Source organism: Coptis chinensis, chromosome 2 (assembly GCF_015680905.1).
Source record: "Coptis chinensis isolate HL-2020 chromosome 2, ASM1568090v1, whole genome shotgun sequence".
Lineage (NCBI taxonomy): Eukaryota > Viridiplantae > Streptophyta > Magnoliopsida > Ranunculales > Ranunculaceae > Coptis > Coptis chinensis.
In genome coordinates, this window is record NC_141457.1 from 7,180,010 (window position 1) to 7,206,841 (window position 26,832).

The 26,832-nt window shown below is 36.3% G+C and overlaps 2 protein-coding genes, 1 long non-coding RNA gene and 1 pseudogene across 3 annotated transcripts; all 4 read left to right on the forward strand.

Annotated features, from left to right (window-relative positions):
- The first annotated feature begins 741 nt into the window (after positions 1 to 741).
- LOC147514623 (uncharacterized) lies at positions 742 to 5,221 on the forward strand. Its single transcript, XR_015213245.1, has 5 exons — positions 742 to 915; positions 1,272 to 1,627; positions 2,048 to 2,147; positions 2,591 to 2,676; positions 5,099 to 5,221. It is a non-coding gene; the product is annotated as an uncharacterized LOC147514623 (long non-coding RNA).
- A 5,733-nt stretch (positions 5,222 to 10,954) lies between these two features.
- On the forward strand, positions 10,955 to 11,545 carry LOC147514624 (zinc finger BED domain-containing protein RICESLEEPER 2-like). The gene has a single exon (XM_086592638.1). It carries the CDS (start codon positions 10,955 to 10,957, stop codon positions 11,543 to 11,545), a length of 591 nt encoding a protein of 196 aa, XP_086448764.1.
- Positions 11,546 to 11,849: 304 nt separating this feature from the next.
- Positions 11,850 to 12,452, forward strand: LOC147514625 (zinc finger BED domain-containing protein RICESLEEPER 1-like). The gene has a single exon (XM_086592639.1). The coding sequence runs from the start codon at positions 11,850 to 11,852 to the stop codon at positions 12,450 to 12,452; it is 603 nt and encodes a 200-aa protein (XP_086448765.1).
- Positions 12,453 to 22,408: 9,956 nt separating this feature from the next.
- On the forward strand, positions 22,409 to 25,589 carry LOC147514626 (serine/threonine-protein phosphatase PP1 pseudogene; annotated as a pseudogene).
- The last annotated feature ends 1,243 nt before the right edge of the window (positions 25,590 to 26,832 follow it).

Genomic DNA, 26,832 nt, shown 5'->3' on the forward strand with positions numbered 1-26,832 from the left:
TGGGTGAAAACCAACAAAAAAAAGAGAGCAAGCCATCGTATTGGTAGGCAGATCTTTACTTCACAAAATGCTTTGAATCTTTCTCTACTTTTCCATAATACTTTCTCTTTATAAACTGTGGTGTTTTATCTTACCCAGCATATGTCAAGGTAAATGACAAAGCTAGATAGGTTTGTTTCTTTGTTTGTCACTGCTTCCATGAATCCTCGGAGCTGCAACGAAGAAAACTACATAAATTTAAATGAATTAACAAAATTTTAAAGCTTTACACCGGTATCCATAAGGTTGGTTACAAATCTGCGTACCAAGTCCTTTAGCTTCAGATGTCCTCATGATTTCGAGCCTCTTGGATCAGTAGACAAGATACAATTAGAATTAATGAACCGCAAAACATATATTTGATGGATGTCGTGCATTTTATGGGCCTTGAACGCTCTTTGCTAAAACGAAGCTCCCGACTTTACTACTTTATCTCTCTCTTTGTAGGATTTTGTGTGTGTGTGTGTGTGTTTTTTTCTTTTCTTATGATTTACGGCGATAATTACAAGTTTTTCAGTTGTGAGGGAGTAACTAACTTATGGCTATTTGACATACTTTTTTCAGAAGGATCAGAATTTTTATCTGGTGTAATTGGTAGTCGTGGATGGAGTGCTGCATATTTTATGCAGACTACTGAGGATGTTGTGAAAGCTGTTGCGGCAGTAGCTACTCGCTACGGCGCCCTCGTCCCCATGCCCTTCTGCTGTATTTTCAATTAAAGATGACAATAGCCAATTTCAGAAATTTCAACGCCAGTTCACAAGGGTATTAAAAGGCTCCTCACCTCCTGTTTTCAAAGTCAAGAAAGCGGCATATAATCCCAAAGTTTTGACTAGCCTGAAGCGTCAGTGGGCAAGGTTTCAATTGCATGCCATGGTATGCTAATCTCTTTCTTTGTTCTTCTTCTGATTAAGTAGTTGACGTGAATTCTGCTTAAATTTTCACTTATTACACTCTGTAGTACAGCAGAATCAATCATTGATAATCGTTTGTGCTAATGAAATCGGAACTTAAATATCAAAGTGTTAATCTTCTTTATGGAAACTCCCGACAAATTTGATGGCAATACTGTTTATCAATCTCTTAAAAAGAGTAGCATTTTATCGGAAAAATGAATATGCAAAGGTGCCTTCCAGAGAGTTCATTTGTTGCAAAACGTAAAATTCATTTCCCTTTGTGTTTCTTATTTAGTCTCAGTGTGAGTGTCAGCTCTGATTATCTATGTTCTGCAGGGTCACAGATCTGTAAAAGATCCTTCGAGATTGTTTGAGAGCATGGTAGTTCTTGGAGTGCATCCTAATACTGATATCCGAGCACTTGAACAGCAGATTCTTGGGAAAAGGTCCGAATTTTGATTCAAATTTCATTTAGGTTCATTTACCACTTCCTTTGGTAAACATAAATCTGCTTGGTTATGTGGGCTTTTTTTATTCATTGTCAATGATATGATGTCGTACCACATGAGGTTAGTTCAATTCTTATTGGTGTTGGTTTGTTTCCTCCCTGATTTATACGTCGTATTTCCTTTGGTTGATTTGATACTTTTTACTTAACAGTGCATGTGGACAGAGGCAACATAAGCAAGCAGGTGACCATTTGCAATTTTTGAACTTTTTCTTAGTGTTTGATTTGATTTGATTTTTACTGTTTTATTTTAATTTATTTTATTGTGCTTTTATTTTTGTTGTTGTTGCAATTGTTGCATTCCGGTGCATTTATTTTTCATTAAGTTTGTTATTGGCTTCTTAATGCAAATTATAGTTGTTATTGAGATCGAGTACCACTGACATCCAGGTCCATGTCTTAGTTTTTTTTTATAGAATCCAATGGTTAACTATAGAATTAAGAAAGTACATGAAAGAAAATTGTCTTCGCTAGTAGTGTCTATTTAGGATCCTATTTCTCTTCCCTCCATCATGTTTTCTCTTAGCTAGACATGTTAAAGTAATTCCTATGTTGTTGTAGAGTTTTCTAATGCAAAAACTTAATTGGATTGTATATTGCGTAGTACATGGAACCAAGTTCAGTCATTGCAATGGATAAAATTGCACCTTACATGACCAGCTCTTTCCAACGCCTCTTTCGTCTGTGACAATTTATATACAAAGGTAAGCACTCTCCTAACCGCTTTTGATATTAGTAATATTGTATGTTTTGTTGGTTATTATTTTTGCAACTCTGTGTAGGATGCTTTTTTCGTAACTCCTCTTCAGGTCTTGCATCTATTTGGTGGTTAGTAATATTGCAATTGGCGTTAATTTTACTTCAAGCTTCAGTGCTACTAAAGTTGTTTGTTTTGCAACTTTTTTACTTATTCTTATGTCATTGCCTGCTCTATATATGGTAGTTTGAATTTATTAACAACCATGACTACTCTTAGGGTTGATTGAATATTTGATTAACGTTAAGGTAATTTTTTGTCTCAATCTAATCAACAATAACATGTGTGGTTATTGTGGTTCATGTAGTTGTTTAGATATGTTGATTAGGGATTATAATTTTTTTGTCCCTTCAGGTTGATTTGCTTGCTTTTCACTGTTTATTATGTCAGATGGCTTCCAGTATGGAACTATGGATTCTATGGCTTGATCGTCATTGGACAACACGTACGCGACGAAGTTCAGTAAGAACTCACTGGTACAATCTAATTTTCTTATAGTCCTTTATCTATTAGTTCATCATATCGTATATGTATGCACACATCTTAGAATATAAGAAGAAACTTAAGTGACTATAGTGAGCTTAAATGCATCTTGGCCAATTCTCCATGTTTGAGCTAAATATGTGTGTATGGCTTCTTCATTGATGGTCACAGTATCAAACTAATCATTCATCTCTTGCAAGTTTGTGTTATTTGTCGTGTTGTTAACTGTTCTTAGACAAACCTTTCATTTCAACTTGGACAAACATTTCATTTCAATTTGGTCTTGGAGTTTTCCATGTATATGAGCTTAGTTTTTTCACGTATATGTACTGGAGTCATCTCAATCAAGGAATGGCTGAGATTTTCAAGTATTGGTTGAGGAGATCAAAAACCATATAGATAAAAAAAAAATAGTGGAGGTACTATTAAAATTTTGTTAGTCACAGGCAAATAAAATTACGTTAATTAGTTGCTGACAGATTGTTCTTTAAGCTAAGTTATATATTGTGGTTCTAACATGAGTAACCACAAAATTAGGAGTAATGAATTGTTCTTTTATCACATGTTTTTTTGCAAATTTTCTTATTTTGTGGAGTCGAAACAATTTTGGGTTTTAGTTTATTCGGTTAAGTCGAGAACTGAACATTTAGGGTGAAGGTTACTGGTTGTGGGCCAAGTTACTGGTTACATGAACATATCCTTCTAAGACACGTTAGAAAATTTTTACTATAACAGTAGAAAATAAAAGGTTGGGAAAAAATTGTTGACTGTTTTTAAGGGAACAATGAGATATTTATATTTGTTTGGTCTATATGGATTGTGTTGGGTGATTGTTGTTATGTTGGATGGCTTTGATATGAACTAATGAGGAGATTGAAGCTATTTTTCTCTATAAGGATATGCACCCCACGAGCGAGATCGAATGATTCTAAAATACACCTGCTTGATTAAGGTATTAAAGATTTAGCGCTTTGAAGCATGTTGTTGGTTTCTGTTTTTCCATAAAGAGAAATGTAATGAAGTTAGAAACACATATACTTCTTTGGTGATACAAATTTAGCTCGATTACTTGAAGTGGGGGTTGGAGACTTTATGTGGTTTATTTTTATACATTTCTTTTATAGTTCATGAAGTAGGAGCTTAACCTCGACTAATTTGACATATTTGAAATCACTACATTTCTGATTCAGATTTTGGTGTTGAGCATATATATTTCTGAGAGTGTTTTGATGTTATTTTCAAGAAGGGGTGATTTTCATATGTTTTTGGTTGAGCTTGGGCAGGGGCTGGTTGGAAGGAGGCCTCTGAACGCACGTTGATAGCTTAAAAGTTTGATTGTATACTATTGTTATCAACTGTATTTTCTTCAGTATATGAAAACTTTTTTTAGTCTTAAGTCCCTAACCACAAAAAGTTATGGGAACCCCTTCTTCAAAACTTTCTCGAGTTGTTGTTTTACTGGGTTGTTTCGTTTTCTTCGTTGTTTACTTCTCTTAGAATTAGGTAATGTAAGGATTATGCTCTTTGTTTTAGGTTAATGTAGTGGCACTGAGAACCGAACAAGACGCGGTAGCGAAAAGTAGTAACAATAAGGGACAAATGCGTGCTTACCAGTAAGAGCCATAGAGATTTCTATGAAGGCAATACATAACTGATTGGACAATAATGTTTGTATCCGCCAATTAATGAAGAGGTTGTTGCTCAAAATTATATAATATTAAAGGCCACTCCATATAATATCAATTTACACTCTCAATCTACGTTATGCATGAAATTCATAGAATGTATACTTTTCTATTGCACATCTTTATGCTGTATTTTATACTTTAAGTTTTCTTTGCTCACTTCATATACTAGCAGTGTTCATCGTTATGTACTTATTAATGGAACCTAATCTATTTTTGTAATTGCTTCTTATTGATTAGGAACAAAATTAATTATTCACATATTGATTGAAATTTGATGGTACGTGTAAGGGCTTCGACACTACTAACGTAAAAAGGCATTAGTTTATGTACTTCTCAAGTGGTTTCAAATAGCCCGATTTGAATCCTCGATATCTTCTTCTCCTTCTCTCTCCAATTTTTCTATGATTTCTCTCTCCAACTTTTCCCATGATTGGAATAATGCAAACTAGGTTTACCAATACATTTAAACTTTAAAACAGTGTGTATAAATCAAGCAAGGTGGGTATGAATTTTTTGAATTTCCAGAAATAGAAATAATGGTTTTCAATTTATGTAATTTGGGCGTAACTGTGTAAGTGCGGTATTGCAAGAACACTTAAATTTGCGATGATGTAAGGACACTTATACTTGAGGTATAATCCCCTATCTATAAGGTTTCTAGCGTCTTGGTAACCCATTTAGGTGAGTTACAAAAGATTTTATGCATAATTTCATTGTCCACGTGCAGGATTTTGAAATCCTCGCATCTCTTTAATCTTCCTCTCCATTTGAGGTTGGGGACTACAATGATTCAGTGACGAAAGGTTAAGTACCCTCAATCACCATCTCTCCCCAACGTGTTTTTTGCTCCCAACAATCATGTTTACGATGTAAGCAATCTTTTCGTGCTAGGCTCTTTCTTTGCATGTGTATAATTTACTACATGCCATGAGTATTGCATGTTTTAAATCCTTGCACTTTGTTTCTGCATCTCTATTTTTATATTTGCATTTCTTTTGGAAACAGGAATTTCAGGCAATTAAAGTTTTAAGCTTTAAGTTTTGTTTTTTTCAATTAGTTGTATCAGATCATGTAAATTCTTTAGCCCATTAGCGAACCTGACATTAATAATTCACGCTAAATGTTAAAAGCACTCTAAGCTTTTTGCCCCTTGAATTTACGGTGTGTTATATCTTTGATATTTGGGTTTTGATTTGAAGTGTTGTCCTTGCCATGGTACTTTATTATTCTCACACTACACAGTAAATATTATATCAAGCTACATAAGAGTGAACTGCCCTTGATGAAAGGTTGCAATATATCATATTGTGATTGCTCCCAGTAAAATGCTAAATTTCGCTAAGACTTAACCATATATTAATTTTTCCATTCTTTATTTTACTCCCATCTTTTGGCTTTTGAGTACTTGGATTTCTATACATAAATTACTGTTAGCAACAGTCATCTCAAGCGTTGATTTGTTAATTTATTCCTTATATGTGAAACTCAAGCATGGGAGCCTTAGATCTTTGCCTTCCTTATATATTCTTGATAATGGGTTTGAATGCAAATTCTTGAGGGTTTGAAGGCTGTATCTATTTCTGTGGTTGGTTGATTCTTAAAATTTGTTATTGGAGCTAGGTTTGGAGTCATGGTTAAGTGCTTTGAATTGAAGGGAAAATGATGTTAAGGGAGAAGAGAAGGTACCTAGACAATAATGAGTGTCATAATGGAAACAGTTATCACTGCCATTGGAATTCTTAAACTAGACGTGGCCAAGGTTTATTAGAACATGGCTGTAGTGCATTTAGGTTAAGGTCGAAGCTGCTACATGTGTACCTTGAAAATGGCGTTAATGATGTTGTGACACTTTGTTGTCAGCAAGCTACTTTGTGATGTGGTCTTGGGACAGTAAATATTTACTGTGCGAGCACGACACGTTAGCTCAAAAAAATTGTTCTATCTCTTTAGAGTACTAACACGTCATCTTTTAAGCCTATTTTCCAATTTCTTTAAAAATGAACTATTTAAAAAGACTGGCAGTCGCGGGATCAGATGGTAAGTGTTCTTAAAAGTAACAAATTCACAATATCATGAAAAGAAAAATAATCAGACTTTGTTGGTTATTGTGTTAGTAAAGTATGTTTTTTTACTAAATTACATTTGAATGGTTTATAAGCTTATCGTCCTTTTATATTTTCTTAGAATGTAACTATGTAACCATTCTATCTTTAGTTATTCTACTTCTCATCTTCTCGGATTGTTATTTTTGTATTCCTTAATTTGATGTTCTCAACTACGTCTTATCTTCCTGTAGATGCGAAGAAACAGATTCAAGCTTTTACCTCTCAGACTATTGCATCTCGTTTCTCATCTACATTATAGTCTGCTTTCAGCATTGTCACTATTGGTTTGCATAATAAACTGTAGTGGCTGTTTCGACCCCCACATACATGGCAAACGTCCATTATTAGGGGTCTCCATTTTATTTGTTTAATCAACGGGGCTAAAGCCCAATTTGCAATACCATGGATCAATGTACAGGCCCATTAACTCATGTGTCTAAGACTGAACCTTAGCCACATGATTTGCCACTAATGTACATTGATTTATGTCCAAATTCATTTCTTATCAAAGAGATAATTATCAGTTGAGAGTTATATAGTCTATCACAATTACTCAAGCTATAAGATTACTTGAGCTACAAGGACTCTCTACTCTACCTATATAAATACAAAACTGTTTTTCATAAGGAACTACGTTGAAACTTGATCCCTAGATAATAGATCTTGGGTACGTAGGCAGCCATTATTTGGTTCAGTTTCATCTCCCCCAACATCAAATTCATCTGTTTCTTAGTGCGTTCTTTACCATTGCTCTCGTTGTGTTGAAGCAGTTTACTGCCGAAACATAATTGGCGCCGTCTGTGGGGATTTTAGAATTCATTATCACGTGAAACAATCAAGATGGTAAACACAAGAAGCAGACCAAATAGTCGACATATTCCTCCTGCTAATAATACTCGCAACCCTCGAAATTCAAATTGGCCAATGCAAGAACCGTTGAACAATCAAGTTGATCCTAGTGGTAGGATAAATTCTCAACATCCGACTGTAGCAGCGCAACCGCCTCCGCCATCACAAAAGGCAGTACAACCGCCGGCACCAACCCTAACAGCCTTGCAACAAGAAAACCAACAAGTCAGTAATCCTCCATGCGGTCCGTCGTCTGTCCATGTCGATCCTTCAGTTGACATGGATATGGTCGTGGACATTACTCTCATGCCAACTAACGGAAAAGGTGATAGTAACAACCAATTCACCCCTAATACGGTTGAGCGGGAGTTACGACGAGTCAAAAATTTAAATAGGAACTTGAGAAAGAAGCTGGCAAAGAGGCAAAGGTCGGTGGACGATGCTGCAAATTCAACAACATCAAGGCGACCACGAAAGGACGCAGGCCATTCCAGTGTATGGGACCGTCTTGAAGAACCACTTCATCGTCGTCAACAACGTGTTATTTCTCAAACACAATCAACCAGTGCACGCTCTAAGAGTAATGACCCTATTACCCGTACTTATGGGGAGAATCGGATTGGCAGGGATAACTACTACCCTAGACATGTCCGATCTCAAAGGGAAAATTTACCTCTGAGAAACAATTTCAGGGAAGAACGCCGTCCTCCGAGATATGTCCGACATGACTGGGAAGGCGGGCATCCCAGACAAGAGCAACAAAACATGGAGAAGGATTATTCCGACCACCCGGCCAAGGGTGACTACCGGCCTAGACAGGCTGGTTACAGGGATAGACAAAGACAATCACCGGTCGGAGCTGATCGTGGGTACCGCCAAAGATCTCTAACTCCAATAAGAGATAATGGAAGGTATCCTTCTTCACATGGGCACGACCGGGGGCGTCCAGTTGTTCGAGCCAATACTTTAACTCTAACAGAACAACAGTTGAAAGAGTGGATTGCAAAAGAACTTAACGATAGAGAGTTAAGGGATGTAAGAATGAAAAACTTGACAATCAATGATGGCGTACTTGATAAGTTTTCGATCGACATTCAAGAAGCTTACCACCATCCCGACTTCAAACAACCCGATTTTGAACTTTATGATAAGTCGGAAGGAGATCCTGACTTGCATGTTCTATCGTTCAAAAATAAGTTGGTATTATGGGGTGGAGATGATCCGCTCATATGTAAGCTCTTTCCATCAACTCTAAAGAGAGAAGCATTACGCTGGTTTAATGAGTTGCCTTCAAGATTAATTCACCAATTCAATGAACTAGAAAATCAGTTTGTTAATCGTTTCCGCCACAATTGCAAGACGCCAAAGGATGTCGACTCACTTCTGAACATTAAGTAACAACGTGACAAAAAGTTACGTACTTTTGTTACTAGGTTCCGGAAGGCAGCAGCACCGTCGCCGCTGCTACCGCAAACGGCGATACAAATGCCTCCGAAAGAAAGCGTCACGGAAGAAAGTATAAGAAAAAGCTTAATCCCAAACTGGACCGACCTGACAGGGAAGGCCGACCTCGCAGATTTGAGGAAAATCGCCATCCTAGACAGGTCCGACCAGACAGGGAAAGAAGTAGGGCTGGTCATCGAGTCGAGCTGTTCGTGAGTAACTCGAGTTCGGCTCGTCGAAGGCTCGACTCAAACTCGTCCGCATAAAGATATGAGTCGAGTTTGAGCTTAATTTAAAGCTCATTCTAGATAGCGAGTAGTTCGAGTTCGAGTTCGAGTTCGAGTAGCTCGCGAGCTACTCGTGAACTACTCGAGTCGAGCTTGAGCTCGAGTAGCTCGCGAGCTACTCGTTTTATAAGCACATAGATATCTCACTATCCCAGTATCCCACAAGGCCACAACCCATGAAGCTATGGCCCATTAGCCCGTACCCATTTGCCCAATGTATTTAAACAACATAACTAAACACTTTAAACCCTAACACCCAACACTCTAACAGCCGCCATGGCTCCATCTTATTCTCTTTCATCTTTTCTTGAACTCTTATCTCTTTAACTCAAAACAACTAACAATTTAAGGTTAGCAATTTGATTTATTTCAATTTCTACTTGTTAATTTATTATTTTTTTGCTCACAATCGTCTTCAATGATGGTTTTTTTTTTTCAATGTTAAGTTTGTGAAGTGGTTTTGCACAGTTGCGCACCAACCATCTTATTTATTATTTGGTGCTCACATTCATCTTAACTTCAAGGTATTTCCTTTCCTACTTACTTTGTTTTTTGGTTTAAGATCTGTTTGGTTTGAGTGTGTTTTCTTCATTTCAGTAATACTACTTATTAATTTTGCAAGATGGGGTTTTATTTTATTATTTGGAACTTGTATTTTCAGGTAAAAGAACTAACTTTACTTTAATTTGAAATGGAAACTATGTATTTTTTTTTCTCTGTTGGATGTTTTGGGTTTGTTATGAAATGTTTCTATATTGGTTTAGGAATTGTATTTTTTTTTAGTTTTGGAATTTGGTGCGTTTGATATTTTTGGTGATCTTGGCTTTTAGAATTTGTTGTGATGGTGGGCTTGTCGTTGGTCTGTTTCTTTCTTCTTCCTTTCCCTATTTATTGTGTATCTATTATGTGTATCCGTGTTACCAAAACCATCGCTAATGATTCTTTGAAACATTTTATTTTGGGGGTGTCCGGTAGGGGACTTCAAGAAAAGTTTCAATAAGAGTACGTTTCTTTGTCGAGCGCCTTGCATCAAATCTAGGTTATGGTATTAGAATGCTAAGGGGAAAACATCTGAGACAAACAATTGTTTTTAGTCAATGGTTCAACCAAATTTCGGCCGACACTTACTCGAACATGTTTAAGGTGTGCTATATTGCCGAGGTCAAAGGCCAAGACAAACTATTAAATGTTGGTGCAAAGACATTACCGAGAATCTTCTCGGCCCATCCTAAGGAACTAAGTGGGTACCAACGATAAAATGTGTCTATAAACTCGGGGATCCGATCATATAATGGTTATAGTGGCGATTGTTGAAATGCTAGTATGCTACTTATATAAGCTGATTTTCAATGGTTGCATTTCACTTATATGTTAGATATGTCCTTAATTTCTAATGCTATTTTACAGATATGTCACAACAAATGGCTTCCAACTCTACTTAACAACCCACCATAACCGTTAACCGATGGTAGTGTGACTGCCGCCAAGCTGAAAATAGCGTTGTTCCACCTATAGGTGATCAGCCTCCTAACGAAGCCATGGCGACCACGAAAGAGGAAGGCACCAACGAAGACGTCAAAAGCTTGGAAAGATTTTTATCAAGTAATAGTGGGTGGGATTAAGAAAGGGAAATGCAGCCACCGTTTTACAAAACTTGTTTATTACTAGGGGTCTACGAGTAGCCTTCTTAGGCACCGACTTACTTGTATACCTCGAAAGGCTAGCATCTCTCGGTAAGGGTCAAAGAACATCTATTACATTTTGGTCTGATAGTGGTAGTTCTTTAAGTACTTACAAGTTTGATAAAGACATGATAAAAGAAGTAATTGCTAAGATGATTATGGTGCATGAGTACCCTTTTAGAATGGTTGAACATGAGTGCTTTTGTTGCTTTGTAAAATGCTTAACCCACGATTTGAGGTAGTGAAACGCAAAGCTATTAGGCAGGAATGCATAAGAGTTTATGGTTGTGAAAAAGCTAAGTTAAAGTTAAAGTTAGCTAGTGTCGATAGAGTTAGTCTAACTCGGACTTGTGGACCTCAAATCAAGCAATTGGGGTACATGTGCCTCAATTGGACACTACATGGGCTCGATTGGAAGTTACAAAATCGTGATCTTGAACTTTTGTCGTTTGCCCCTCCCCATCTTGGTGTTTCCATTGCGGATGCAATTCATGAGTGTCTTATTGAGTGGGGACTCGAAACTAAGATTTCAACAATCACCCTAGACAATGCATCTTCAAATGACAAAGCTATAAGTAGTTTGAAAACTATTTTTGCATCCAATGAAAACCTGTTTTTGGTGGTAAGATATTTCATGTTGGTGTTGTGCCCATATTTTGAACCTCATGGTGCAAGATGGGCTGAAAAGATTGCCGGAGTGATTGTAAATGTGCGGGAGAGTGTCAAGTATGTGACTTTGACTCCTTCACGACTTCACAAGTTTAATGAAATTGTCAAACAATTGCATCTCGCCAATTGCAACCTCTAAAAGCTTGCCTTTGGATGTTTCTACTACATTTGGAATTCTACTTATGCTATGTTAGCAACTGCTATTGAGTTCAAAGATGTGTTTGTGAGGTACCAAGATTGAGAACCCAACTATGTTTGGTTACCATCGATGAGGATTGGGGCGAAATGAAGAGGTGTGCAAGTTCTTAGAGATTTTTTATGAAGTCACACTTATTTTTTCTGGAACTTCCTATCCTACTTCAAATCAGTTTCTCCCTGAAATTTGGAAAATAAAGGAATTGTTGAATGACATGATATTTGATGAGAGAGAGTATATTAGGAGCATGACTAAGGAGATGAAGGATAAGTTCGACAAATATTGGGGAGAGTGCAACCTGTTAATGGCACTTGCAGCAGTTTTAGATCCTCGGTATAAGATGGTATTGATTAATTTCTGTTTTCCTAAGATTTATGCACCCGATAAACTTCAGAAATGTAAAGATGAGGTTAAAGATGCTTTGTACGACTTGTTTAATGATTATGTTTCAAAAGATGCAGAAAGAAGTGCTAGTAGTGTAGCTAGTGGTAGTGGAGTTGGTGCTTCAAAGGTGAAAACTAAGAGTAGGAATGAGTTTGATACGTGGGCGAGGCAATTGGATATGGTTCAGCCAAACAAATCTGAGTTAGACATATACCTAGAAGAAAGCATTTACCTACCTGGAGAAGAGGATGCTGATTTTGATGCTTTAACTTGGTGGAAAGCAAATACTCTTAAGTTTCGACACCTTTCAAAACTGGTTAGGGACATACTCTCTATTCCGGTTACCACCGTTGCTTCGGAATCAGCTTTTAGTGCTGGTGGTAGGGTTCTTGATCAGTATCGTAGCTCATTAAAGGCTGATGCAGTTGAAGCTTTGCTTTCTTGGGGAGATTGGTTCTTGCGGTGATAGTGGGATTGAAGAGTTGTTCAATGTAAATGCTTAATTGATTTTTCTGTTTAAATTGATGTGTTATAATGCTTTTGTAATATTTATCTTGTGATATAAAATTGGGCGTTTAATTTACTTTGTGGGTTGAGGAAGAGAATAATGATGATTAACTCTTGCAAGAAGGTTTGGGAATGAATGTAAGTTTTGCGAATGATAGTAAGTGAGCCTCCCTTTGACTTTATAATCTACTTAAGGATGAAAATGGGAGGTTGTTTCTTTGTCAGTTCTATGGTAATATGGTATTGCCACCACTTTCCATATCTTTTTAGGCTATATATCATTTACCCCTATGCACCTAACACTTTGTGTATTGTTGCAGGTTCTTTTTTGTGTCAGGTGAGGGAGCCTTGTGTACATAGTACAATTACATGTTTTTTTTTGTGTTCTAGTGATTGGAGTTTTGCTTGCATGTTGACGCCTTAGAAGGCAAAGACAAAGATCAATGTGCACATATTCAAAGCAAGATGTTGCAGTTGTCAAAGACTCAAAGTTGCATCATAGATTGATATAGTCTGACTTTTTTTTTTGTTCATAAAAGTCTTTGGATGATAGAGTCATAGATTGACATAGTCTTACTTGTTTTTGGTATTAAAGTCTTTTGGATTGTGGAATGTAATAGGTAATGGATTGTGGATTATAGTATTAATATTATATGGCACTATGAACTTAAATTGAATTGCAATGGAATGTTATATGTAGTCTCGCAGGGTATTTTTTTTTTTCCAGAGTAGACTCTTAAGTAAATTTGATGTTGAGTCTTGTTTGATGTCTCTGATATATTTTTTGAGTTTAAGCTCGAGTTTGAGTTTAGATGAGTATAAATGAGCTTAACTCGAGTTCGAGCTCGAGCTCGAACTCAAGCTCGTAGTGCAAAACGAGTCGAGCTCGAGCTATTAGTACAATTGGACGAGTCGAGTTTGAGCTCCATATTAAGCTCGAAGTCGAGTTCGAGTCGAGCTTGAGCTTACTTGCTAAAGGTGCGAGTCGAGCTTGAGCATGGCAATACTCGACTCGGGTAGCTCGATGACCAGCCCTAGAAAGAAGGCGTCACGGAAGAAAGTATAAGAAAAACCTTAATCCCATACTGGACCGACCTGACAGGAAAGGCCGACCTTGCAGATTTGCGGAAAATCGCCATCCTAGACAGGTCCGACCAGACAGGGAAAAAAGGCATCACGGAAGAAAGTATAAGGAAAACCTTCATCCTAGACTGGACCGACCTGACAGGGAAGGCCGACCTCGCAGATTTGAGAAAAGCGCCATCCTGCATGTGTCCGACTTGGCAGGGATGGAAGGTGTCACAGAAGCAACTAGATGGAATACCACAATCCCAGACAAACTACCGACCTAGATAAACTGGTTACACGCAAAGAAAAAGACAATCTCCAGTCGGACCCGAACGTGTATACCGCCTAAAATCTCTAACTCTTGTAAGAGGTAATGGCAGGTGTCATTTTCCACATAGGCTCAACCGGGATGCATGCGTTTAAAATCTTCTGGATAAAATGGATTTCACCCCACTTAGCACGAAGTCCCTTTGATGTAACTTCCCACTCATCATAAAGTTTATCTGAACCTTAACGAAGCTTGTCCGATTCATCCGTATCCCGTTGCCGAATTTCCGAGGCGGTAAACGCCGCCGGGCTTCCAACGCCTATCTTTCATGGATGCTTCTTCGTGGTACTACCAGATATCTTTGAATGTGGATGACCAAGAGTTCACCGCCTTCATCACCGACCAAGGCATTTTTTGCTACACTGTTATGCCTTTTGGTCTGAAAAATGCCGGTGCAACCTACCAAAAGCTTGTCAATATAATTTTTTCCGATCTATTGGGAAAAATAATGGAGGCTTATATCGATGATATAGTCGTTAAATCGAAGCATACTGGTGATAATCTTTCCGATCTTCAACTTGTTTTTGATAGGCTTAACAAGTATAACATGAGACTCAATCCCGCCAAATGTTCTTTTGGCCTCTCTTCTGGAAAATTTATGGGATACCTCATGACTCGTAGAGGTATTGAGGCTAATCTTGATCAGATACGTGCTGTTATTGATATGTCATCACCAAAAAAATAAGAAGAAAATTCAACGACTTACTGGTTGGCTTGCCTCTCTTCATATATTTATTTCTAAATATTTCGATCGTTGTCATCCCTTCTTCCAGACTTTAAAGGGGGCGGCAACTTGGAACGTTGATTGTGAGATGGCATTGCAATAACTGGAGAAATACTTGGAAGAATCTATGGAAGACATTCTGCCGCCAATAATTGGGGGCGACGAAGACCAACATGAAAACGCAATTCCTAATCCCATTGACCTATGGATTGTTTACTCAGATGGCGCCCATAGTAAATCTGAGTCTGGAATTGGATGCATTTTTTGTTAAACCTGGTGGAGAAAAGATTGGGAAATCTGTGCGACGTAGCTTCTCCGCTTCAAATAACGAAGCCGAGTATGAGGCTGCCATCTGTGCCTTGAGAACAGCTTTGACACTGGGGGCGCGAAAGCTCCAGTTATACACGGATTCTCGTCTTGTTGTCAATCAGTTTGGTGGGTCTTTTGAAGCAAGAGATGAGCGTATGGCGGCGTATCTTAGTTTCATACATAGTCTTGCTCGACAATTTGATAGCATCTCTATCACTCAAAGACCCCGAAATGACTTACGTCATGCAGATTCATTGGCTTATCTCTCCGCCGTCGTTAGAAGCGAAGGGTCAAGACACATCACTTTTGCAGCATCTTTTCGTCAGTCTAAGTTTGAACGTTTTTGCGCTCACTTAGTTCATTACTATCATTACGAAAAAATCTGATGAAGTTACCACATTTAGCTTTGTCAGTCCATAGCTAGTAATTTGCCGAATTATAAGATTTGGCGAATAAAACAAATAATTCGGCGAATTTTTGAATGATACGGTTTAATTCGCGAATTGGTTGGGCTAGGCTTATAATTGCCGAATTATTCGCGAATTATTCACAAATTATAAGGTTTGGCGAAAAAAATGAATAATTTGGCAAATTTTTGAATGATACGGTTTAATTTGCGAATTGGTTGGACCGGGCCTTAGTTGGAACCAAAAATAAATGTGTTAGTAATAGTAAGTAGAACAAAAAATTTGACATTTGTATTATTTTTTCATGAATAAAATTGTAAAAATAAAAATAAAAATGTTATATACTTATATATCAAAATTTTAAATGTAAAATATATAGCTGAATTTTAAAGGAATGCATTCGTATTATACCCGTTTAAAACACGTATATCGTATTTTTACCGTTAGCGTTTTATTGGACCGAATATTTAAAAGTATTATTGTTGAAAATTTCGAATCTTAGGTGAATAATTGCCGTATCGAACTTTTGCTGTCCACGAATTTACTAGCTATGTGTCAGTCTAAGTTTGAACGTTTTTTACGCTTGCTTAATCATTACTATCGCTACGACAAAATCTGACGAAGTTACTACGTTTAACTTCCCCAGTCTAAGTTTGAACGCTTTTACGCTCGCTTAATTCGTTACTATCACTATAACAAAATCTGACGAAGTTACCACGTTTAACTTCGCTAGTCTAAGTTTGAACGTTTTTACGCTCGCTTAGTTCGTTATTCTCATTACGAAAAAATCTAATGAAGTTACTACGTTTAACTTCCCCAGTCTAAGTTTGAACGCTTTTACGCTCGCTTAGTTCGTTACTATCACTATAACAAAATCTGACGAAGTTACCACGTTTAACTTCGCCAGTCTAAGTTTGAACGTTTTTACGCTCGCTTAGTTCGTTATTCTCATTACGAAAAAATTTAATGAAGTTACCACATTTAGCTTCATCAGTCTAAGTTTGAACGCGCTTAATGCCGCGGCTTAGTTCATTACTATCATTACTTAAAAAATCGACGAAGTTACCACATTTAGCTTTGTCGGTCTAAGTTTGAACCTTTTTACGCCGCTTAGTCATTATTATCTATCGCGACAAAATCGACGGTTACTACGTTTAACCGTCGGGCCTAAGTTTGAACGTTTTTACGCTCGCTTAGTTCGTTACTATCACTATGACAATATCCGACTAAGTCACCGCGTTTTTTTTTTTTTTTTTGCCAGTCGAAGTTTGAACGTTTTTTCACTCGCTTAGTCTAATTTTGCCGAGTTAAGTTAGCATTGAGGGCGTTTTTCTCTACATGGAGGCGTCTCGTTCTATTTCATTTCAACTACATAAATCAACAACATTGTCAGTTTTCCGCAGGTATGTTATCTGTCACAACAACAATATTCAATAGCAAATCCATACTTTATTGTTATTTTTCATCAAAAGAAGTTGTAGCTCTATGGTATTACATTCACACAATTACCTAATCAATTGTCTCTGTCAATTGTCTTACGGTCGTTCGATTAAATCTTCATTTTCTTCTTCGAAATCTGCATCGCCCGGCTTTAGCTTTCGGTTAACTATTTTCCGCAGTCATTATTTTTTCTAAGGCATTGTGCCGATCTTTCTACGAAAAAATTTCCGAGCGAAAATTTTCATCAGCGTCATTATTTTTTCTAAGGCATTGTGCCGATCTTTCTCTGATAAATTTTCCGAGCGAAAATTTTCGTTAGTGTCATTATTTTTTCTAAGGCATTCTGCCGATCTTTCTACGAGAAACTTTCCGAGAGAATTTTTTTGACAGATCCGTTATTTTTTTTAAGGCATTCTGTCGATCTTTCTACGAAAAATTTTCCTAGCGAAAATTTTCATCAACGTCATTATTTTTTCTAAGGCATTGTGCCGATCTTTCTCTAATAAATTTTCCAATAGAAAATTTTCGTTAACGTCGTTATTTTTTCTAAAACATTGTGCCGATCTTTCTACGAAAAAATTTTCGAGCGAAAATTTTTGTCAGCTTCATTATTTTTTCGTCAACGTCGTTATTTTTCTCAAGGCATTCTGCCAATCTTTCTACGAAAAATTCTCCGAGCAAAAATTCTCGTCAGCGTCATTTTTTTTTCTAAGGTATTCTGCCGATCTTTCTACGAGAATTTTTCTGAACGAAAATTTTCATCAGCTTCATTATTTTTTTTCCTTCGCGAGTTATGTTTTTGTTGTGTTCGTCCACTGTTCCAAGTTACGGAGCTTATCACTTCCTAATCGTCATTATTTTTTTTCCTTCGCGAGTTATGTTTTTGTTGTGTTCGTCCACTGTTACAAGTTACGGAGCTTATCACTTCTTAATCCGGATTTAAATTCGTGCTTATCACCTTATCACTTCTTAATCCGGATTTAAATTCGTGCTTGTCACTTCCTATTCCGGATTTAAATTCGTTGCATGAATGTGGTTATCACTTCCTACCTTTGTTTTATCTCTTTATCTCCTTCTTGCCTCAACCACCGACTTAGTAGATTTAAATTCTTCCTACCTTATCCAACCCGGATATTTTCAATTACTCAAGCTATAAGATTACTTGAGCTACAAGGACTCTCTGCTCTACCTATATAAATACAAAACTGTTTTTCATAAGGAACTACGTTGAAACTTGATCCTTAGAGAATAGATCTTGGGTACGTAGGCAGCCATTATTTGGTTCAGTTTCATCTCCCCCAACATCAAATTCATTTGTTTCTTAGTGCGTTCTTTACCATTGCTCTCGTTGTGTTGAAGCAGTTTACTGCCGAAACAGTGGCTTAATCAAGAGAACGAAAAACAGTGAGGGTTGTACCTGGTTTTGTTTGTATCTATATTTTTTTATACCTGCTAGGCTATTTCAGACTGTGAATAGTTCTGCCACAGTTTAATTTCTTGATCACTAGGCCCAAACTTTCAGTGCTTCGTAAGATGAGAATACGAGAAGGCTGATAGAAATTGAAGTTCCAAAAAGTGTATTGGCTTGGTTTGCTACATTTGTATTACATGGTACTCACAGTTCAGCCTCTGTGTAAATGGCGCTCCTTATATCTGAGAATTGTTCTTCATGTTTGTTTATGGAAATGGTTCTAGAGCTTTTCAATTGCAGCGACTTTTAGTTTCTATTTATTTTCCTTACAGGGTTTCTCTATACACTCAAGGGGAGCCAGAACAATGGATATCATGCCTTTTGCTATTAATCTGAAATAATATTTACCTCGTGCTTTTTCTTGAATTTACACTTCAGATATCTGTACTCTCTGTGTAACCTCCCATCAATAGTTAGCAGTTCAATCCTAATCTATTTGTAGAACAAAGTTAGATACTGAAGGTTTTTTTTTTTCCCCCTGAAAGCCCAGTATTAAATTAACCAACTAAATGAATGATTTAGAAGCCAATTAACTCTTTTACAGTTCTTAATTGATTTAAAAGTTGTTGAAACGCAGATAAGCATTCAATACTTTTTGCATGTTTGAACTTCGAAGTTCCAATTTCAAAGTGGGCTGCTTTGAGTTTTGAAGCCCATATCCAAAAAAAGTCGCCAGTTCCTAGATCACTTCTCATTTCTAGGAGAGAGATAACAGTGAAAGGAGGTAGCTAGCTAAGGCCGCATTTCTCATTTCTTGGAGATAATAGTGAGATAGAAATGGAGGAAGCGACTGGATTGGTGAAACATGAATTGATGGCAAAGTTTAAGGACGAGATTACCCAAGACCAGATTGATCAACTCATCAAGGGATATGCCAAACTCGTTACTCTCATTAAACCAATGAAATCTTTCCATTGGTATATCTCCATTTCTTTAGTCAACTTATTTAGCGATCTGGGTATTTGTAGTTAAGCTTAATTTGGGTGTTACAGTTTTAAAACTTTTAGATTAATTTGTTATGATGATTAATATGAAGTTATGCCCAAAGCTGCATGTGCATACCTGAAATTACCAATCATGGCATGTCTCATCTTTCGTTGAAGCAATATTAGAGTTTTTAATACGAGTCCAACAATTATTTTTTTACGAATAACACTACCATTTTTCCCAGTACACCAGTCTGTATTATGGATATTTCTAGAATCAAATTGTTGCCACTTGACAGAATGTTTCTATAATCATCTAGGCATAGCATAGTGATTATACACAATGGATCACGCTTATAATGCCTCTACACTCCTTCGTCGTGCACTCTGCACCTGCTGCTAACTACTCAGTCATTACACTTAATTTGACTCTCAAAGAACCAACATTGCATTGCATTATGTTAATCAAGTTGAAGCCCAAAACCTTCCAAAGTTCTGCACGTGGAGTTGCGTGCTAATAACATTTTTAAAATGGGGACCAATAACCAATGTAAGAATTCAACAATGCAACTAGCTAGCATCCATAATTTATTCCTTTTGTCGCCTCCATTTAGATGGATTGAAAAAAACAACACTCCATCATCATTCAATCTCCATACACATGAAATAAGATCCACATTATATTGAAAGTTTTTAAATTATAGTCTTGCCATATAACCATCTTCCGGAAAGCTATTATTAACACATTCAATTCACTCCAAATATTAACAGTGTCTAACGCATTTTTTCCTAATTGTTGTCAAATGTGATCGTTTCTAAATAAAAAAATAAATAAGTAAATAAAAATTGTTTTTTTAAGCTAGCTACAAATTCTCTCTCTGTCCAAGCTACTTACTTATTTAAACCAACAAAAAAAAAAGAACTGATAGTAGAACATCAAAAATCGAATCGAACAAAGAATACAACTAGCGTATTGAAGTGCTTTTTTCTTACTGAACTTTTTAATTTGCTATTCTAATTTACATGCGTTCATTCATTTTCCCAATTTTTCTTTCCTAGCACGTGCAACGCACGTGCCTGTTTACTAGTCTATATAATCAAATTAAAACATGTAATCAAAACATGTCAAAATCTAAAATAATAATTTATTTTATATCTAAACTTTTTTTTTTCAATTGTGAATCATAAACTAGTTTGGAGTTTGGGGTTTGGGGTTTAGAGTTCAGGGTTAAGGGTTTACAAATTTCGTACCAACATATTTCACTTAATTATTCGAAATAACAATTTGTTTTATATCTAAACTTGTTATTTTTTATTTTCTTTTTCAAATTGTGAATCATAAACTAGTTTGGGGGTTTGGGGTTTAGGGTTCAGGATTTACAAATTTTGTACCAACATATTTCACTTAATTATTCGAAATAATAATTTGTTTTATATCTAAATTTGTTATTTTTCATTTCTTTTTTCAAACTGTGAATCATAAACTAGTTTGGGGTTTGGGGTTTAGGATTAAGGGTTTACAAATTTCGTACCGACATAAAAAAAATTTAATTTCAAACATATTTCACTCAATTATCCAAATCTAAAATAATAATTTGTTTTATATTTAAACTTGTTATTTTCTATTTTTTTTTTCAATTGAGAATAATAAACTAGTTTGGGGTTTAGAGTTTACAAACATATTTCACTCAATTATTCGAAATATATCAAAATTTAAATATTTTTACATAGAATACTCAAGTTTCTCATTTACTCCTTACTCTCTTTTTTTTTCATCAAAATCCTTACTCCTTACATAGAATACTCAAGTTTCTCTACATAGAATACCCAATCAAAATCCTAAATGAAACACGAAGATGAAGGAGAAGCATATATTTGAGGTGCAACAACAAATTAGAAAAAGAGAAAATAGAATAAATGTTGAAAGTGAATAACAACCAATATAGAGTGAATAAGTGGCAAAAAAATGTTGAAGGTGGAGGTGAAGAAGTTGAAGAAATATAATATACGACTAGTCGAGCAAATGAGATGCCGAGAAATTGTCAATGACAAAAATAAGCAAACCTAAATAACGAGGTAACACTTGATTAGAATGAACACAAAACACTTGATTGATTGATTGAATTGATGAATTTACAAGAGAGCATTGATTATAATGAATGCAAAACACTTGATTGATTGAATGAATGAATTAATGCAAAACACTTGAATGAATGAATCAACAACATTTAGAACCCGATCCCAAATGACACCTCTAGGTCGTTTGGGGACTCTATGGAATTACATGACTGGGTCGTTTGAACCCTCTATGGAACTACATGGCTGGGTGGGTCGTTTAGGAACCCTATTGGCTGATGTGGCTAGGTTGTTTGGACTAAATTTAGTGAGAAGTTCATTTTTTTTTTGTGACTTTGAAATCCCTCATTAATTACACAAATTGTTTTAGACTTTTGTTTTATTCTATATATAGGATCATTTGCTGCTATTCGAGAACTGATCCTCTGCAAACTCGAGTGTCGTGGATTGTCAATCGATTTTAAGTGATACAACATAAATTTTTACTACATAAGAAGTATGATGGAGTAAGCATTGATTTCATTTTTTTTTTAATTTCTAAATGTAATTTTATTAGTGTATTAATAATAGGTGTTGTTTTATGTGTTTAGGTCTTTCATACACGTAGCGAGGCAATTGGTTGGGCAACCGCTAGAGGAAAACAAGTTAATGTGGTTGTGGTTGTGGTAATTGAAAAGTCGGAGTATGCTAAAAGAAACCGAGTAGCAATATTGAATTTGGCTTGCGAATGCTCGGGTGTGTATCGGTCGCAAAAAAGGAAGGTGAAGGGAGGGCTAATAAAAGAAGGACAGGAACCAATAAATCGGAATGTCCATTTAAGTTAAAAGGTGTTTTCCAACGCGGCACTATCGATAGTTGGAAAATATAAATTAGAAATGGTATTCACAACCATGTATTGGCGAAGACCCTTGAAGGACATGCATCAACGCCTGGTTCTTTGGATTTTTCTTCACCAACGGCATGACATTCATTCACGTGGCATCTGATTCTACTTATTTGGCACATCCAGTTGTTACCAAGAATATTTTGCTTGCGCCATCAGAAATTGCTGATGTGATCGATCATTGACTTTTCTACTTCAAAATCTGGAGAAACGAATATTAGCCAACGATGCACGTTATCCATACCCATCTGGTGATCCTGCAGATGAAATCAATGGAAAAGTCATGAAGTTCATCATAAGACCAGAACGAGTAGTTGACACATCGCGCGTTCCAGTAAAGCTGACTAAGTATCCACGACCAGATACCTCCACCGTATCAAATGCGAGGTACATTGCAATGTACGAATACACTAGTAGCACTGATGAGCCAACTCATTTATACTTGAATGGAAAATCGTATGAGGAACCTGTTACAGAAACTCCTAAAACTGGGACTACAGAATTGTGGAATGTGATTAATTTAACGAAGGACAATCATCCGTTGCATGTTCATTTAGGATTATTCGTTGCATTGGAACAGAGAAAGTTAGTTAACGTGGATGTGTTTCGACAATGATTGACTAAGAAGAACGATGCGATCAAGTGCAATATTGACAAGTATGCACAAGGCAAACGGATTGCGGTGCCCGCGCATGAAAGTGGGTGGGAAAATGTGTACAAAATGATCCCGGGATGCATTACTAAGATCTTAGTTCGGTTTTCATTTCTACATTCTAATGCGTCGTATCCATTCGATGTTACTGCAGAGCCCGGTTATGTGTACCATTGCCATGTAAGTTACCGTATGACCGTTCAAGAGTTCGAGTACTTGTCAGAGATGAGTAAGTGTGGAATAAAGGCTAAACAAATTTTGGATTCCATCAAGAATATGTATCGTGAAAATATATCTAGTATATCCCAAGTCTACACTGCAAGGAAAAAGATGAGGAGATTGGATATGAATGGTCTCATACAATTGTAGAGATTTTGTAAATACCCATCATACCTTTACGTGTGTGAGACATGTGTCAACTTGGTTGACTGTTAGTTAGGAGGACCAAAACCTAATAAACCGATTAGTGCGGACCAAACTCTAAATACCAATTATGTAGGAGGACCAAAACCTAAAATACTCTAAATATTCTGGCTATAAAAGTTCACTTACCTCGTGGGTAGCCTCACACTACTTTTGCGGGAGTTAATTATGTTTTAAAGATGAGAAAGTTACAATATATAATTATTATAACCATCTCTCTCTCTCCAACTATTTTATAATTTATTATTTTAAAATTTATTTTTAAACAAATTCAAAAGTTACAAAAATCTATGTTAAAAGTCCCTTAAAAAAATGAGACAAAATTAGATAAATCATAATATGTATTTCTTAAAGATGTCAAATATGTTTATTTTGAATATCATATCCACCTATACATGATTAGCATAGCCTTTGCACATAAGGATGACATGCACAAATTGAAAATTTGTTCAAAGTTTTTGTTAAACAAGGAAAAAATAAAATAAAATCATGATTAAATGGTCAGTTACTACTATATCATATTGAAGTTAGAAAAGTTCAACTAACAATACATGATCGCAAATTACCTAAAAACATGGAGATGGAATTTGTACATCGAAAAGCATGGGGGTGGTTTTCTTACACCTAACGACATTGGATTTGAGATATTTATCATCATCATATCATTTCTTCAAATGATATATTTTTTTTTCAATAAAATCAAACGAGATATTATAATCTATTCAAACTGTGGATCCTAACCAACTAACTTTTAATACACCCTATTATTTGTATGACTATGTGAGCAATTTTTTTTATCATACATTAGAGACGTTATTTTCTCATTATATCTATATCTTAATATTAAAGCTTCCATAAGGGGTATTTTTTGAGCTCTATTAAAATTCCACGTCATCTCCTATTAAAACAGAAATTTCTCTCTTATTTGAAATGGAAATCTTTTTTTACAACGGGAATTTCTCTCGGGAATCCTTCTCCTATTAAAATAGAATCTCTCTCCCAATTGAAAAAATGGGTTTTTAAAACTTAATTAAAAACAATTTGTTATAAAATTAAAACAGGTTAGTGACTAAAATAGTAGTCCCAATTTTCTAAAAAAAATCTAAATATTTTCAAAAGAGCTGGTGCGCGTATGCAAGGGCCTACAAGCAATATATATATATATACAGCCCCGCTCTTAGACGACGTCCGTTTACGGACTTTACTTAAAAACCGAAATTTTGAAATACAAAATATACTCTCATGAAGGGTTTTCTCATGACTCGCTCCTTCTCTCTCCGAAGTCCAAACTTACCGTGACTGTTTCCCTCCCTCCTTACTCTCTTTCTCTCTCTCTCTCATTAGGTTCCTCTTCTCTCTATTTCTAATCCTAAAATTCTGATTAAAAAAAAGTTGAATATTCGTGTGTAAAATATTTTGATTCATACTCAAAATGTTCAAACAAGAAAGGGAATTATTTATTGTGATATACACGGCCAGTATTCTGATCTGCTCCGATTGTTTGAGTATGGTGGGTTGCCTCCCGAGGCAAACTATTTGTTCTTGGGAGACTATGTAGATCGTGGTAAGCAGAGCTTATAGACCATTTGCCTTCTCCTAGCGAACAAGATCAAGTATCTAGAGAATTTTTTTCTTCTGAGAGGCAACCATGAATGTGCTTCCATTAACCGTATATATGGGTTTTATGATGAGTGCAAGAGGAGGTTTAATGTACGGCTTTGGAAGGTATTTTATCGATCGCTTCAACCGCCTACCTATGGCGGCTCTTATTGATGAAAAGATTCTTTGCATGCATGGGGGTTTGTCTCAGATCCGAGGAGTTTGGATCAGATTTGGAATATTGCTCGCCGATAGATGTGCCGGATCGGGGTTTGCTCGGTGATTTGCTTTGGGCTGATCCCGACAAAGACGTCAAAGGTTGGGGAGAAAATGACAGAGGTGTATCATATACGTTTGGACCTGACAAGGTTGCAGAGTTTCTTTCGAAACATGACCTTGATCTCATTTGCCGGTCTCACCAGGTAGTAGAAGATGGATACGAATTCTTTGCCAATCGGCAAAGGTGACTATATTCTCTGCGCCAAATTATTGCGGGCGAGTTTGACAATGCTGATGCAATGATGAGTGTAGATGATTCGTTAATATGTTCCTTTCGGATCCTGAAGCCCTCTGATAAGAAAGGAAAAATAGGATTCAGCAACATCTCAAAACCAGGGATGCCACCTCATAAGGGTGGAAAGGGATGATTCATGAGCCTCAATACATACCACTGGGTTAGTGTGCACCTGTGCTGGTTGATATCTCATTTTGCGAACAGGTTGTTGCTTGAATATTTGAGATACGTGGCATAATTCTTCAATAAGAGAATTCTGTCTTGACCTCTTTTCTTTTACTACCAGAGGAGCAGATATACAAAAAAAAGCAAGTTTTCTTCCAAAATCGTCAGGATTGTTATGAAAGTTATTTAAGTGTTATTTTGTACTACTCTCTTCGTGTGTAAATTAGTTTCAAAACAATCAGGCAGTCATGCTAATTGTAATGATTTTGATAATTTAAGTTGATTGTTTTCGACTTCCTAATCGGTTACTTTTTTATTTTTGAGTGTAACCTATGAGTGTAATGTTGTGCCTCATGTTTACTGTCTCCATAGAAACAACTCCTAGTGATACCAATTGAGAGTCCATACCAACTTTGCAGCATGTAATCACTTTGCTGGTTGCAAGTTGAGAGTCCCTGTGATGCATCCATTACAAGAGAATGTGGCACCTCTTGGAACTACATTCCCGCCTTTGTTATGAACCCAATGGTGCCGAAGTTTAGGTGTTCTCTATTAGAAAAGGGACTAGATAGCTAAGTAAAATGATTACTTGTATGATTATTATATTGTTGAAACATCAATCTTAGAGGTGGATTATATATTCTGGGGCTATGTTCGTTGGCGTCCTGTTTCAGAATTTCATTTCACCTAAATAATTAACATCAGCCTGAGATAGCAGTAGGAGTGTACTTGGGGCTGTATCCTTCTATAGCGTGGATATCATTCTTTTTCTACTGATGAAGATTTAACAAAGTTATGTTTGCTCAGTCGAGGTCTAATAATTTCGAAACCTTGATATAGTTACTTTTATGAGAGGGCCTTCTTCATCCCTTAACCAGGCACTACCAAGATAATTGATTACAAGTTTGATGACTTTCTTACAATAAATTGCACTCCTAGCTGAAAACGGATACTAAGCAAAGTAACCGACAAACACAAATCGCTCTTTCTACTAGTGTTCCCATTATCATAGTGTTCCTCGTTCCTAAATTACATAATCAAGAGTAATGACAATCCACGGACTTACGTACATCTGATCTGCATATTTTACATAGATCTGTGGAATTTGAAGCTGCTCTTCATGTACATATGATCTGCATATTTTACATAGAGTATTCATTAATCAAGCACAGAAGGCACATTCTTAGATTAACAATGCCACACCATAAAACACTAAGGAATTCATCTACCCACCAAAGTCCATCTTCCTAGAAAAAAAAATAAACAAGACTATGGCACCCATTGGATGCTAGTAGTACCATTCTATTGTCTTACTTTAAGAGAATCAGAAATTTTCGTCAAGGAAATAGAGGAA